Here is a 14,852-nt window from a genome sequence, read left to right on the forward strand (position 1 = left end):
ACACATGCACTGCTGCTTGCCAGGCCAGGCCAGCCTAGCCTTCTGGTGATAAAGAGAACATTCTAGTCCCCATAGCTGTTAATCCAGCACCTTTCACCACTATGATATTTACTTTCTTAAAAGGATACATGTAGCCTTTTCATATATATTACTTATCTGAGTTATTCTACTGTGTTCAGTATTAGATGTCTTTGGACATCAGACACCTTATAAATACTTTTTTAAAATAGAAAAAAAAAACAAATCCCAAAGTGTGTGAGGGTGAGTACAGTGAAATACACTAGAACTGTATGATGTCATAAATGTTGGCTATGGAACAGAACTTAGCATTTCCAGTTCTCTGATATTATCATGGGACCTCCTGAGGGGCTCATGTTTGTTTATATGTGGTGACTTAGGAGTCCAGCATGTGTGTTATGGTGAGAGAAAGTTACATGCTAACACATAGGTTCTAGTTATTATGGTTACAAAACAAGGTGGAAAACATGGTTTCTGGTTAGGGGGAAAAAGTGTGGCAAGGTGTAATTAACATTAGGCGGGGCACCCAAAGTTTGCCCAAATGAAGACTGTCTTGGAAACTCGTCAGGAACCTGAGGGCCAAACCTGTGAGTAACATGGAGACCACGGCAGTTGCTTTCATTTTAGATATGACGGGGCCGTGCACCAAGGCTGTAAGTCCCACCATGCAATTTGGCCTACTGAGTGAGAATAAAATGAAGCATCAGATATTAGGACCTGTAGCTACTTAGGTTGCTCCTCTGTAATAAAAATAAGAGTCATAGAGTCCATATAAATCTCCATGGGTTGTGTTTGTCAACTGTTGGTATTATGGGTTACTGTACATCTGCAAGATACAGCTAGCATAAGTTCATTTAGCTGTACTTTAAACATCCAAAATATCCAAAGGGCAGGAGAAAGAGCAAAGCTCAAATGGAAGCTTACCCAACTCCTACTGACTTATATGGAAATTGGATCAGGCCTACAGTAGCAGTCTCCAGACTTATGCTCCGCCAGCTTGCATGGTGCTAGTATGAAAGGACTACAGAGAACAAGTGTAGCATTACAGCTGAGAAAAATACTTACTGTTATGGAATTGCTGAGCTGTTTGACCTTCTGCTCTAGTTGTTCTCTTTCTTGTTTTAAATCTGAACTCCATTTAAGTAGCTTCTGTTTCTCCTCTTCTTTTGCTGTAAAAGGGAATAATAATCCTCTCAGTGATGAATATTTAAAGAGTCCCTGTTATGCCCTTCAGATGGAGTCTCTAAGCTACTTCACACAATGGACACATTGGATCATACTGAAATTGTACCTGCATAAAGTGAAGAGTCACATGAAGCTTTCACAAAGTAGTTGGACTGCCCTTTTCACATTATTACTTGGGTTATCAAGGGTTTTCCCCCTTAATTTCCTTTTTAAAACAAGTCCTACCCAATACCATTCCCAAAATAACATTTTACAAACATGAAAGCAATGCAAAGGTGTTCTCTCTTTTCCTACCTGCTTTGTATGCAATATATGAATGAACAATTGCTAAAGTCCCTGGCCATGGGATTGCTTCTTCCTTCTTCAGCATCTGAAAGAAAAGAGTGTGTACATTTAACTGGCACACATTTTACCTCTGGGAAAGGAAGAAAGAAAAAGGGAAGAGACAAAAAGAGAGGGTGAGACAAAAGAATTTATTTCATGGCTATCATTAGACACAACCTGTTAACATAATGCCTTGCAATCCTGTTCCGAGGTTCAACAGAGGGAATTATTTGCATCTATATTATAGCCTCCACAACAGAGGCTGATTTATCACAAATGTCAGCATTTTCTCACTCCCTCATAACCACAAACATCTTCTGCTCATGACACGTAACAGGTTAAAGAGGAATTAAAAGACAACGTATCTGATCTCAAACTTGCCAGGGGACTGGAACATGGCTTCATGGCTCAGACAAACTGCTGATCTAAGTTGTTCCTAGAAGAAATCCTCTGATGGCACAGAACAGCCTCTGCACCACACATATGAACTTCACACTTTCGAACAGATAAGACATGACACTTTCCCATCTCCACCTGCTCTCAGGATCACATTACTGGTGTTGCCAAACCCTCCTCATAAGGATAAGCATCATACTTATCTTTAAGAGGATAAACAGATTCCCTCTTAATATACCTTATTTAGGGAGGAAGAATGAAGCTTGGTAGCTCACCAGAGGAATGACCCAGGGGACTGAGGCTGGAGTCACGCTAAAGCAAAATGTCTCTGACACTTGTAAATTTATTTTCTGGTAACTTTTCAGTAAAACAAACCGGTGGGGGTGGGCGGGTGGGAGGTGTGTGAGAGAAAGGACGGCTATGCCCCCTCCTCCTTCAGCTACAACCATGTTGAGTAATTTAATCTACTGGGATTTTTTGTTTGGTTTTTTGTTGTTGCATTATGTAACATGCATGTGGAAATGCCAGGTTGTTTTCTTATGTTATCATCTGGTTAACAGAGGCTCACATGGACTACTAAGGCACTCTCTTAGGTCAGACAGTATTTTAATAGCTTTTGGCTGCTGGCTTAACAGCAATCCATTGTAATTCTTGAAGTTCCAAAATAGGGGAAATGAAAACAGCAATTTATTTCTTTATCTTGTAATCTTTATGCCATTAATGGATGAAATATCATCTCATTATTCCAATCCATTTGTATACTTTTACAGAGAGATTTTGAGGGAAGAAGGTCCAAGTCATTCATCGATAGTCATTATTCTGATACCGAATGTATCACGAAAGAGAACAGGAATGACAACCTCTCTAATGTTTGGGTTTTACCAGGAAGCACTGGCTCAGTATTTTCTCTCTCTATTTAGGGTAGGCTTGTGCAAATATCCTATTCACTTTGGACAAAGAACTACCACCTTTCAGAGAAATTCTGAGTAAAAAAATCTACAGGAAAATCCTTATGGGTCATAGAGAACCTTTCCCAAAAGTTTGTGTGCTTTGCCCCAGAAAAGCAGAGTTAAAACACAAGGGTAACACAAAAGGACCCTGAGCCTGGGAGCACAAAAGTAAGACTTAAAGGCTTAGTATTTGTGAGCATTCGAACAGTGGCAATTTGATGAAATTCACACAAGCCTAATTACAGATCAAATAGATTTGCTCAATGTCAGGCTGTTCCAATCTAACTAAGCCAAGTGATCAGGTTATTTTCTTTAACTCGGAAAATCTTTGTAGTGCACTGTGTGTAACTCCCTGTCTTTCAAACAATACCTGGTCTTGACATTTGGGACAGATCCACATGCCCTTGGGAATGGTTTTCAGAGGTGGGTCCAGACAGTCCAGGTGATACACACGTGAACATGTGTCACACATCAGCAACTGCCCGCTTTTCCTGCAAACACTGCAAAAATCCTCATGGATATCGCCCTATAAAATTGAGGGAAGGGGGTGAGAAAGAAGAAGGCAAAAAGTGAACTTTGACCTTTGACATCTACATCCTAGTTGAATGTAAACTCTTCCGCACAAGCTACAGCTATGGGATTCCATATGGCTAAGTTCTTTTTAGGAGGTGTAACCGGAAAACCGCGAAGATGACAGAAGTACAACTCCCTCTGCCCTCCCCAGGTCAGAGGCCCTAGTGAACATTTGTTACCACAGCCTCTAGTAACAATCCCTACCCCACCATCCATCTTAGTTAGGAAGATTTTCAGTGGTTTTAGCCTGCACTGGTAAGATACCCACTTTCCTTGGTCCTTCTAATCTTTGGATGTAAGCACAGCTCCATGTGGGGAGCATACAAATGAGGTTGCCTCGTGTCCACAGTCTTTCCTAAAAAACCCACAGAGGGCAATATTGAACTTTAAAACAACACCAGCAAGTATTTAGAGCACATATGTGACATCTTTTCAAACTGTTACACTGAAAGAGAAAAGTGCTCTGATTTGTAAATTAAAAAGAATGGACCCAATTCATCCCTGAGGTAACTCCTTTAACTTCACTGAAGTTACATCAGGATACATTTAGCCCATTATATTTTAACAATCCATTGCCCCAGCGTCACAATGACTACTGATTTCTACTTCATCATTAGCCCAGGGCTGTGAGGAGCAGAACGAGGGGATATCAAGAGTTCACACAACCAAGAGGGAAAAATGTTATTTTCAGCCATAAGAGGCTTTCACAAGGAACTGAAAAGTTAGTAGATAGTGTCCTTTTAAAAATCTATGTTTTACTGTTTTTGCATTATTAGTGGAGGCACTTCCTTTCCCCAACTATTCACGCCCCAAAGACCCTCCCCCACAATGCAAAATTCATGGCAAGGTTAGGTTTGTTTTTCTCTCTTTATTCCCCTCTCTCTTTCCTCCCATCATTCCCATCTCATGCTTTTGTGATTTTTAATAAGTAGATGTTTGAACAGAAGAACACACAAGGAAAACACCCAAACTCTACCCTTTATCCACCTGCGGGCTGCTCTGGCAACTTGCCACACCTAAGACCCAATGTCTCAAGCCCTCGGCACACGCAATTTCCATTGACTTCAATGATGTTTCGTACACACAACGCTTATAGGATCTTAACCCTAATTTGTCTAAAATGAAGCAAATTGTAGCTGCATGCCTCTTTAGTATGAAATATTGGGGCATGCAATGTTCCATTTTGACTTGAGTAGCCTGTTCACATGTTGGAGGAGTTTTGCCATTTTAGAATCATGCTAGACTTTGCCTCGCTCCTATATAGTATGTGGCTGGGCAAGAAAAAGTGGATTTTTTCTTTATTAGCGATAATTAGGGCCCTACCAAATTCACAATCCATTTTGGTTAATTTCACAGTCATAGGATTTTAAAAATCATAGATTTCATGATTTCAGCTATTTAATCTGAAATTTCATGGTGTTGTAATTGTAGGGATCCTGACCCAAAAAGTAATTGTGGGTGGAGGGGGGTTGCAAGGCTATTATGGATGGGAGGGGGTTGCAAGGCTATTATGGATGGGAGGGGGTTGCAGTACTGCTACCCTTACTTCTGCGCTGGTGCTGGCGGCAGTGCTGCCTTCAGAGCCAGGCAGGTGGAAAGTGGTGGCTGCTGGCTGGGAGCCCAACCCTGAAGGCAGAGCCACTGCTAGCACCAGCACAGAAGTGAGGAAGGTATGGTATGGCCACCCTTACTTCTGCGCTGCTCCCTGCAGAGCTGAGCCCTCAGCCAACAGCCGCCACTCTCCAGCTGCCCAGCTCTGAAGGCAGCGCAGAAGTAAGGGTGACAATACCACAACCCTCCTAAAATATCCTTGTGACCTCCGCTGCAACTCCCTTTTGGGTCAGGACTCCCAATTTGAGAACCGCTGGTCTGCCCTATGAAATCTGTATAGTATAGGGTAAAAGCACAAAAAAGACCAGAGTTCACGGGGAGAGACCAGATTTCACGATCTATGACACATTTTTCATGGCTGTGAATTTGGTAGGGCCCTAGGGATAATGTATTAAATGTATGCAGCAAGAGATACACCATATTTTCAAAGAAAATCACACACAAATACAGTCTGCTGAGGTTTAACTTTCAGACTCCATGACAGATAAGTCTCACTCTATTGGGAGCTGCTTTTCGTCTCTTAACTCCCAAGGCTAACACTGCTGTCCTGTTTTCTAAAGGGTCAATCTTTCTTGAAGCTCAGTGTCATGTTTTGATTCCATAACTTCCATGAATCAAATGAGTGTTGGGTTCTGAGATCATTTAATCTTTAATACTAAAGAGAGTTCTTAAATGTTAATTGAAGAAGCAAATTAGTGAGATTTCATGCCTCCCTTGAAATGAAATTTGTGTTGCTGGGAAGAGCTTCCTTTTCCTCTTTCCTGCATTGTGTGAATGCATAGAAGGAAAAGAAGGCAGACAGGAAACAAGATAAAGGCAAAGAGAAAATCCTCTGCAATCCAGTCTTCAAAGGAAACTCATCCTAGAGCCTTTTGAAGTTCTATGTTAATGCATGTCCCAATCTTGTGAGGCACTGAACATCCTCAACTACCACTGAACACAATGGCAATTGAGAGCACTCTGCATGTTGCTGGGGCGATCAGTATCTTTCAGGATGAGACCCATTAAACACTGGGGCATCTGATATCCTGGAGAATCAGATCTAAGCAGGTGATTTCCTTAATCTCTCAGGCACGTATCAGTTGCTTAACAATTCAGGTTTAGAACTTCTAAATTCAATGGAATGTTGAGTGATGATTCATGTAACAAGATGGGTTAATGTGCAAGGTATTAATTTTCTAGTACTACTCCATATGTACCAACTGGAATGGATACACACACACACAAATCCATAGCTCTATTTTCATCTTATCAAGACAATAACGCAATAGTGCAGAGCATTTTGTCGGAATTAATAACTGGCGGTGGATGGTTCCTGAACTTCCCCTCAACCAGGATTTAATTCCTAGGAACTATCCCATGTCTTATTTGTTGTTAATAAATATATGTATAATATGGGCCAGATTGTTGTGATATGTCCCCTCTACATTGCTACACTCTGGCTACAGGCTTCTGAAACAGCTCTGAGTGGCCATAAGCAGCCAAGTGTAATGCATGCTGGAGGCTGAGAAGGCCTGAAGCTGGCCCCAGAATAGGGGAAGCACAAAAGGTAACAAAGTCACTTTTGGCCTCACCTCCTCTGTTCCTACTGTAGCCTAGACAGAACAAAAAATCAACCCTAAGCTCTTCAGGGCAGAGACTGGGTCTTTTTTATGTTTGTACAGTATCTGGTACAATGGGGCCCCGGAATTTAGGTATCACTGTCAAAAAAAATAAATATAACAACCAGCACTATATGTACATGTGTGTGTGTAATCTCTATATTTAGATATATCTATATCTATCTATCTAGACAGAAGATAGATATTACATCATAAAAAGCCTGTGGGGAAAAAAGAGTAGGTGACCATGTATTTAAAGACAGCATCATTATGCCTATGCACAAAAGGGCTGAATTAAGGTTGTACTGGCAACCTTAATTCTTACGTCCCCTAACATTTGAGGGCTTGCCTTTGCAAATTGAATGAACATTGTTGTTTGGATGTAATTTCCCAAGTTTTTAAAAAACGTAAAAACTGAAAGATATAATTGTCATCCTGTGGTACCATACTGACTCCCACACGTGGGTCATCACCATGATTGGGATATTTAGATCCACAGCACAGCCCTCTATCACTTCAGCTAACAGTAACTGGTAGCAATAGATGGCTGTTTTCTTCTAAGCAGACCTGACACTAGAGTGGCATGGAGACACATGCGTTGCCAGTGGATTTTAGAGCTATTTACTAGACATCATAGGAATGTCGAGACTCCAGAATAATGGGATTAATTCCAGGTTCTTTAGGAGAGTGCACTCAAGTGATTACAGATCTCTCTGTCCCTTCCGCTCCTTTCTCCTTCTGCCTCAATCTTGCTCCAGCCCATCTTGCCCTCCCCCAGCCCAGCTTCTGCCTCTCTCTCCTACCTCTTGTTCCTACTCCCATGACCCTCATCGTTGCCCCTCCTTCCCCCGCTCTTGTGCCTGTACCCTCTCTCCTGGCTCCTGCTCCTAACTCTGTTCCTTCCTAGGCTCTTATCCATCCTCCCAGGCAGAGGTCCTGCCCTTGTCTCCACCCTCTGCATCTCTTCCCCTCCAGCACCCTATTCCTTACCCTGCTGCACTCAAGTCAGTTTGTCTCCTTCCTCTCCTCCAACCTGCCTGTGTGCCAGCAGAGATAGCATGAACAGCACAGGAGAGTCTCACTGCCCTCAGTTCTGGTGCCTGGTATCACAGGTACTCCTGGAACCTGGGAGCAGCAATCGCAGTAAAAGTCCTGCTTAGCCTCGGGATGGAGCATGACTAGTCACTCTACATGTGCAGTCTAGTCAGCTTGTAGAAGATGTGAGGGGATGGGAGCATGCTCAGTGGAGCTGGATTCATCAGAGAATTTTGCTGCCAAACTGTAACAAGCCTCTACTGAGAATGTGCAAACAGATTTTTCACAGGCATATAGTGTGGCCAAATTTGGGGGGATTTTCACACAGATGTCAAAAGGCAAATCCCTGACTCAAAGGCCATACCCATGCTAAATTTCAAGACCCTGCTCCAAAACATGGATGCAACAAAACAGTTATCAAAATTTTTTTTAACTTGGGCAAAACAAGTTATTTTCCTTAATTTTGTTTTGTTAAATAGCTGAACTGTTTTATGTGAAACTTTCAAAAAAAATTCAACTTGAGTTAGACACCCATCATGGAAAGTTTCAGCCCAAGTGGTTTAAATTTGGCAAAACTGTCAGCAACTGAAAACAGAGTCTTAAAATGGAAAGCATTGGGCAACCTGCACCACTTATAATAAATATAGATCTTTATAAGCTAGCACCATTCTCCGAGTATCCAAGTATATCTTGTGTTGAATATCTAATTAGTAGGGCCCTACCAAATTCATGGCTGTGAAAACACATCATGAACCATGAAATCTGATCTACCCTGTGAAATCAGGCATGGAGCCAAGGGCTCCTACCCTGCGCAGAGCTCCAGCTCCTAGTCCAAGCTGGGGATGGGGAGGGATGAGACTTCTTCTTCCCCTGCAGGAGCGACTCCCGGGGTGGGTCAGACCCATCTCTGGAAATTTCCCCCTGCTGTAGGAAGCTTGGCGGTTCAAGCTGTCACCGCCCCCCTCCACGCGGAGAGGCTGCGGCTTGCGCTGTCACCTCCCAACGTGGAGAGTCTGAGGCTGCAACTGTCACACACACCCTTGTGCAAGAGGCTGCGGCTCCAGCTATCATCCCCTGCATGGAGAGACTGTGGCTCCAGCTGTCACCTCCCACCCACTCAGGCAGGAGACTGCCAGGAAAACCAGACCTATGGTAACCCACTCTCCATACCCCGTGACTCTCACTTCTGCGCTGCTGCTAGCGCTGGCTTTAGAGCTAGGCACTCAGCCAGCAGCCTTCCTCTCTGATTGCCCAGCTCTGAAGGCAGCGCCCCTGCCAGCAGCAGGGCGGAAGTAGGGTGGCAATCCCATAACCCACCTACAATAGCCTTGTGACCCTTGCACCCTGACCGCCTTTTGGGACAGTACCCCCACAGTTACAAGCATGTAAAATTTCAGATGTAAACATGAAACAATAATTTTACCCCCTGGCCGTGAAATTGACCAAAACAGACCATGAATTTGGTAGGGCCCTACTAATTAGATTGTACGCTCCTTGATTAAAAGGGCCATATCTTTCTCTTCATATATAACACCAATATATTACTGGTGCTTAAATAATTAATATTTTGTATTTCTATAGTCAAGAATTTTGAAGTGTTTTACAAACGTTAAGTCTCAGCACCCATGTGAACTAAGGAAGTACCATTATCCCATTTTACAGAAGGGGAAACTGAGTCACAAAAATGATTTGACTTTCTCAAGGATACACTGTGAGTTTGTGGAAGACTATGAATAGAACACAGATCTCCTTACTTTCAGCGCTGTTTTTACATGAAAACACCATTTTTCCTTATAGTAGTTATTAGGGCTGTCAAGCGATTAAAAAAATTAATCGCAATTAATCACACTGTTAAACAATAATAGAATACCATTTATTTACATATTTTTGGATGTTTACTACATTTTTAAATATATTCATTTCAATTATAACAGAATACAAAGTGTACAGTGCTCACTTTATATTTATTTTTATTACAAATATTTGCACTGTAAAAAGCAAAGGAAATAGTATTTTTCAATTCACCTAATATAAGTGCTCTCATACAATCTCTTTACATTAAATTTGAACTTACAAATGTAGAATTATGTACAAAAAAACCACACACCTGCATTCAAAAATAAAACAATGCAAAACTTTCGAGCCTGCAAGTCCACTCCGTCCTATTTCTTGTTCAGCCAATCACTCAGACAAACAAACTTGTTTATATTTACAGGAGATAAGGCTGCCCGCTTCTTGTTTATGTCACCTGAAAGTGAGAACTCAAAACTGAGATGTTCTCATGGCATTGTTATATCCAGCATTGCAAGATATTTATGTGCCAGATGTGCTAAAGAGTCATATGTCCCTTCATGCTACAACCACTATTCCAGAGGACATGCGTCCATGCTGATGACGGGTTCTGCTTGATAACAACCCAAAACAGTGCGGACCGACGCATGTTCATTTTCATCATCATGAGTCAGATGCCATCAGTAGAAGACTGATTTTCTTTTTTGGTGGTTTGGGTTCTGTAGTTTCCACATCAGAGTGTTGCTCTTTTAAGATTTCTGAAAGCATGCTCCACACCTCACCCCTCTCAGATTTTGGAAGGCACTTCAGATTCTTAAACCTTTGGTTGAGTGCTGTAGCTATTTTTAGAAATCTCACATTGGTACCTTCTTTGCATTTTGTCAAATCTGCTGTGAAAGTGTTCTTAAAATAAACAGCATGTGCTGAGTCATCATCCAAGACTGCTATAACATGAAATATTTGGCAGAATGTGGGTAAAATAGAGCCAGAGACATATAATTCTCCACCAAGGAGTTCAGTCACAAATTTAATTAACATATTATTTTCTTTAATGAGTATCATCAGCATAGAAGCATAGTGTCCTCTGAAATAGTGGCCGAAGCTGGAAGGGCCATACAAATGTTTAGCAGATCTGGCAAGTAAATACCTTGCAATGTCCGCTAAAAAAGTCCCATGCGAACACCTGTTCTCACTTTCTGTTGACAATGTAAATAAGACGTGGGCAGCATTATCTCCCATAAATGTAAACAAACTTGTTTGTCTTAGCAATTTGCTGAACGAGAAGTAGAACTGAGTGGACTTGTAGGCTCTAAAGTTTTGCATTGTTTTGTTTTTGAGTGCAGTTATGTAACAAAAAAAAAATCTACATTTGTAAGTCGCACTTTCACAATAAAGAGATTGCACTACGGTACTTGTGCGAGGTTAATTGAAAAATACTGTTTCTTTTATCATTTTTACAGTGAAAATATGTGTAATAAAAAATAATACAGAGTGAGCAGTGTACGTTTTGTATTCTATGTTGCAATTGAAATCAGTATATTTGAAAATGTAGAAAAACATCCAAAAATATTTAATAAATTTCAATCGGTATTCTATTGTTTAACAATGTGATTAAAACTGAGATTAATCACAATTAATTTTTTTATCACTATTTTTTGAGTTAATTGCATGAGTTAACTGCGATTAATTGATTGCCCTAGTAATTATAGTTACTAAGAAATATGCCATGCAACAACCATATATTGAATAGCTGTCACTATTCTGGTGAGTGTAAATGTGAAAGTACAGATTTTTAACAAATTCATGGAGGTGTTTTTAAGATAAAGGACTCGCGATACATTTATCGTGATTTTTGATACATCTTCTGCTCCTAGAATTCATAGGTCGTAGATATTTCAAAAGGCATCTATCACTGTGGTATCTGTTTCCTTTTAAAATCAAAGTTGTCTAGCTCAATTGTTGGAAAATGAGTCTTTGGAACTGCATCCTTTTTAAAAATTAAAACAGCAATATTAATGTTTTAATGTTGCCTTTGTGCACAAACGGGGTAACCTGTCTGTAAGTGTTTTAGTATACAGATTTGTATTACTCCAGGGGGAATGCTGTGCTAACTTGCTGACACAGTACATCACGCTGAACTGAGAGATAATTTTAACAAGTTATCCAAGTGTATGCATATGTGTTATATATTTTAACCACCTATTGTGTCAACTTGCATGTTTCCTCTAGAGTCTTTGTATTTTTAAAAACTATCATTTAATTTAAAAAGTATGTTAAATCACAGAGAACTGAGCTTCAATATTAAGCAATTTCACCTAAGGCAAGAAATTCAGAATCAGGCTGGGAACACTAGAATAATACGCTGTCCTTATCTTAGCCTGTGGTAAGTAGAATTATGTACAAAATGAGTAGAATTGCAATACATGTGATAACACACCACACTGTTCTGAGAACCATTGTGCTCTGGTCACAAAGCATGGTAAAAAAAAAATCACTGAAATCAGAGCTGGAAGAGACCTAGTATGTTACCCAGTCCATCTCTTGGAGCCAGCACAGGCTTGTTCTCTACAGCATAATTTCCAGTGGTTTGTACATTTTCGTCCCAAACGATGGAGATGCTGCACCTTTCCTTCAGAAGTCTGTTCCACAGACTCATTCACCTGACTGTCAGGAATTTTTTCTTGATATTCAAATACTGTTCCACTCTGAAAAGTGACTATTTAAAAAGGGCCCCAGCTTATTCCACAGATGTGCTCCCTGTGTATCGAGGTCACATTTCCCAACTTTAGTGACTAAAGTATGTTTTGACTGTTAGCCCTGCAGAGCTGGTAGAGTTCAGAGGGAGGGAGCTGAATTCTATTCCATCTTGTGCACAGTCAGTAGAATTGGCTACTCACAGTTCCAGGCAGTTACATCAGTGCATAAGAGGCAATGGGGCAGCACAGGAATTACTGAGGACCAATGTTGGACTTTAGAACCTTTATTACAGCTGATGATGTATGAAAAGGAAAGAGTCCACCATGACTCTCAAATCCCAAGGGTAGTTTGCAGCACTGGCAATTGAAAAAAAAAAAAAAGCATCTTTTTACATATAAACTGAGCCCATATGACAGGAGTACCTGAAAGACAAACTTTTACAGAGTAACTTTTCAGAGTAGAAGTGCACTTTGACTGCTGAGCATTCTTGTGTATTTAGTTGTCTCACTCCCCTATTCCCAGTATAGTCCTACTACAGTATTTCCTTTATATTGAGATCTTTAAGCAGACCCAGGTGAAGTTACATTGGCCTACTCTTATTTCTTGCAGTCACCTTTTTCAGAGAAATTGTACTTTATTGTGATAGTGTCACTTAGGGTAATGAAGGATAGATCAGTGGCCTGGGAGGAAACTCAACTTTACTTCATTTATTTGCTTTCTAGGGTTTAGATCTGACCTTCACAATTCTGTCACCATATTTTTTGCAAGGAACAAGAAGAATGAGACAATCTGAAGACTCTCAGAAAATTATTCAAAAGAGGCTGTGCTGTGAAGGGGAAATCTTTGCATTTTGACAGATAAAATATTTTTATCTCCTGCTTTAGAAATGATAACAGAATAACCAGATTTTATTCAAGAAAAGTCTCATGAGTGGGGAGTGCAGAGGCAGTGTACTCAATCACACCAGGACACGAGAACCTCTTGTGATCAGTGCTCTGAACACGGTTCCCAGCTATCTGGGCGATCCGAGAAGTTCCTTCTCTTCCTCCTCTTGTTACAGAAACACCAGCAACTTACTGCTACTATGGTCTCTCTAAATAATAGGACCCATTCTCCCCTTCCCAGTTCCTCACTGGAATACAGATTTAATTCAGTCACACAAGATCTCAGACACTACACACTGAGAAAACATACTCATCTAAGCATGCCCAATGTATCCCAACATTCCAGTCAGTGACTGAATGTCACAGGAAATATCTGCAGTACTATAACACAGGCACAAGAAGGTAAAAGTGAAAGGTTGGGGAGTAAAAGAACATTGGCCTGTTTCACTGCACTGAACCATGACAAACAGTGTTCAAGGAATGAATGCTAAAGAAACAAAATCTGAAGCCGTTTCCAGTGTGGCTCATTCTACACATCTTTCCAAAAGCCAACCCGTCCCCAAGAATTACTTACGTCTGTGGAGCTGGGGCTAGGCAGGGACACAGGCTGAACAGATGCGGGGAAAGTAAATGTGGTCTCTGTCTTTTCATTTTCAGGGGAGTCAGGATGACTGGATAGAGGGGATGTTGGGGTCAGAGCCCCAAATCCCAGCACCGTGTTGTATTTAGGTGGACGACCTACACATTAACAAAAGGGAACAAAAAGAAGGGGGGGGGGAAATGATCTTACATACCTTTGGCCAGTGGTCCTCATTGGCTAGCATGAAAAAGGAAATGATGTAGCACAGAGAGGAAGTTAATATAGGAGTCACAAGTGGAAGAAGAGAAGCAAAGAGATTTTAACATTTTTTTTTTAGAAACGTACAAGTGGAATTTTTCAAGAAATGAATGCTTGAAGAAAAATGCATATCAGAGGAATGTGAAAACAGGCTCTGCTAAGGGTCAAAGAGTCACGCTGCCAAGTGCAGAGTGGGGCCTTTTTTCATTCCTAGCAATGAGACTGTCCAGGTATCAGGAAATTGTGCTGGCACCAAACCCACAGACAAGCTGCAATGATTTCTGTTAGTTCAATTTGTCTACTGTTATTCCACCTCTCCCTATCTATCCTATGCCAGCATATACCTACCCAAAAGTCCTTCTTTCAGAGCCAGCATTCACCATTTCAAGTCTCCTTTTCTTCCCTACATCTCCTATAGGTCAGCACCTCCCATCTCAGACCTATGCCCACTATCTCAACGGCAGGTACTACTGTACTTCCCATGACCCCAAGCACCTTCCAAACTAACTCTACCAAGCTGAAGTTTCCCAATTCTTAGATTCTTTCCTAAGCTTCTATAGTCAAGCACCCACTGCCCCAATCATATATATCTATTGTAGACTCCTTTAGAAAAGAACTAAGTGCAAAATCTGCTAAGAACAGCCTTCATACAACTGAGATATTAGCTATGTACTGTATGACTATGTAAAACTGTATGTGCTTAGCACTCTCCCCATCTTTCCACATCCCAAGTTACTTTATGGATCTGGAAAGATCATAAGGAATAAAAATCTAGGAATAATTACCCAGCTCTTATCATTAGGGCCCTATCAAATTCATGGTCCATTTTGGTCATTTTCACAACCACAGGATTTTAAAATGGTAAATTTCATTTCAGCTATTTAAACCTTAAATTTCATGGTGTTGTAATTGTAGGGGTCCTGACCCAAAAAGGAGTTTTTTTTGGGGG

The 14,852-nt window shown here is 41.0% G+C and overlaps 1 protein-coding gene across 7 annotated transcripts in view; it reads right to left on the bottom strand.

Moving 5' to 3' along the window:
• The window catches only part of PHF21A (PHD finger protein 21A), a 236,619-nt gene that overhangs the window by 1,860 nt on the left and 219,907 nt on the right, over positions 1-14,852 (bottom strand). For 4 of the 7 annotated variants that reach the window (XM_074955348.1, XM_074955347.1, XM_074955349.1 and 1 more), the window contains 4 exons: positions 13,640-13,803; positions 3,244-3,399; positions 1,498-1,573; positions 1,084-1,187 (listed from right to left, as the gene is read on the bottom strand). In XM_074955348.1, the coding sequence (XP_074811449.1) occupies positions 1,084-1,187; positions 1,498-1,573; positions 3,244-3,399; positions 13,640-13,803 (500 nt within the window). Of the gene's footprint in view, positions 1-1,083; positions 1,188-1,497; positions 1,574-3,243; positions 3,400-13,639; positions 13,804-13,859; positions 13,883-14,852 lie in introns of all 7 variants that reach the window. The other 3 variants (XM_074955352.1, XM_074955351.1, XM_074955353.1) reach the window with 2 other exon arrangements.

This window comes from Natator depressus, chromosome 6, assembly GCF_965152275.1.
Source record: "Natator depressus isolate rNatDep1 chromosome 6, rNatDep2.hap1, whole genome shotgun sequence".
NCBI lineage: Eukaryota > Metazoa > Chordata > Testudines > Cheloniidae > Natator > Natator depressus.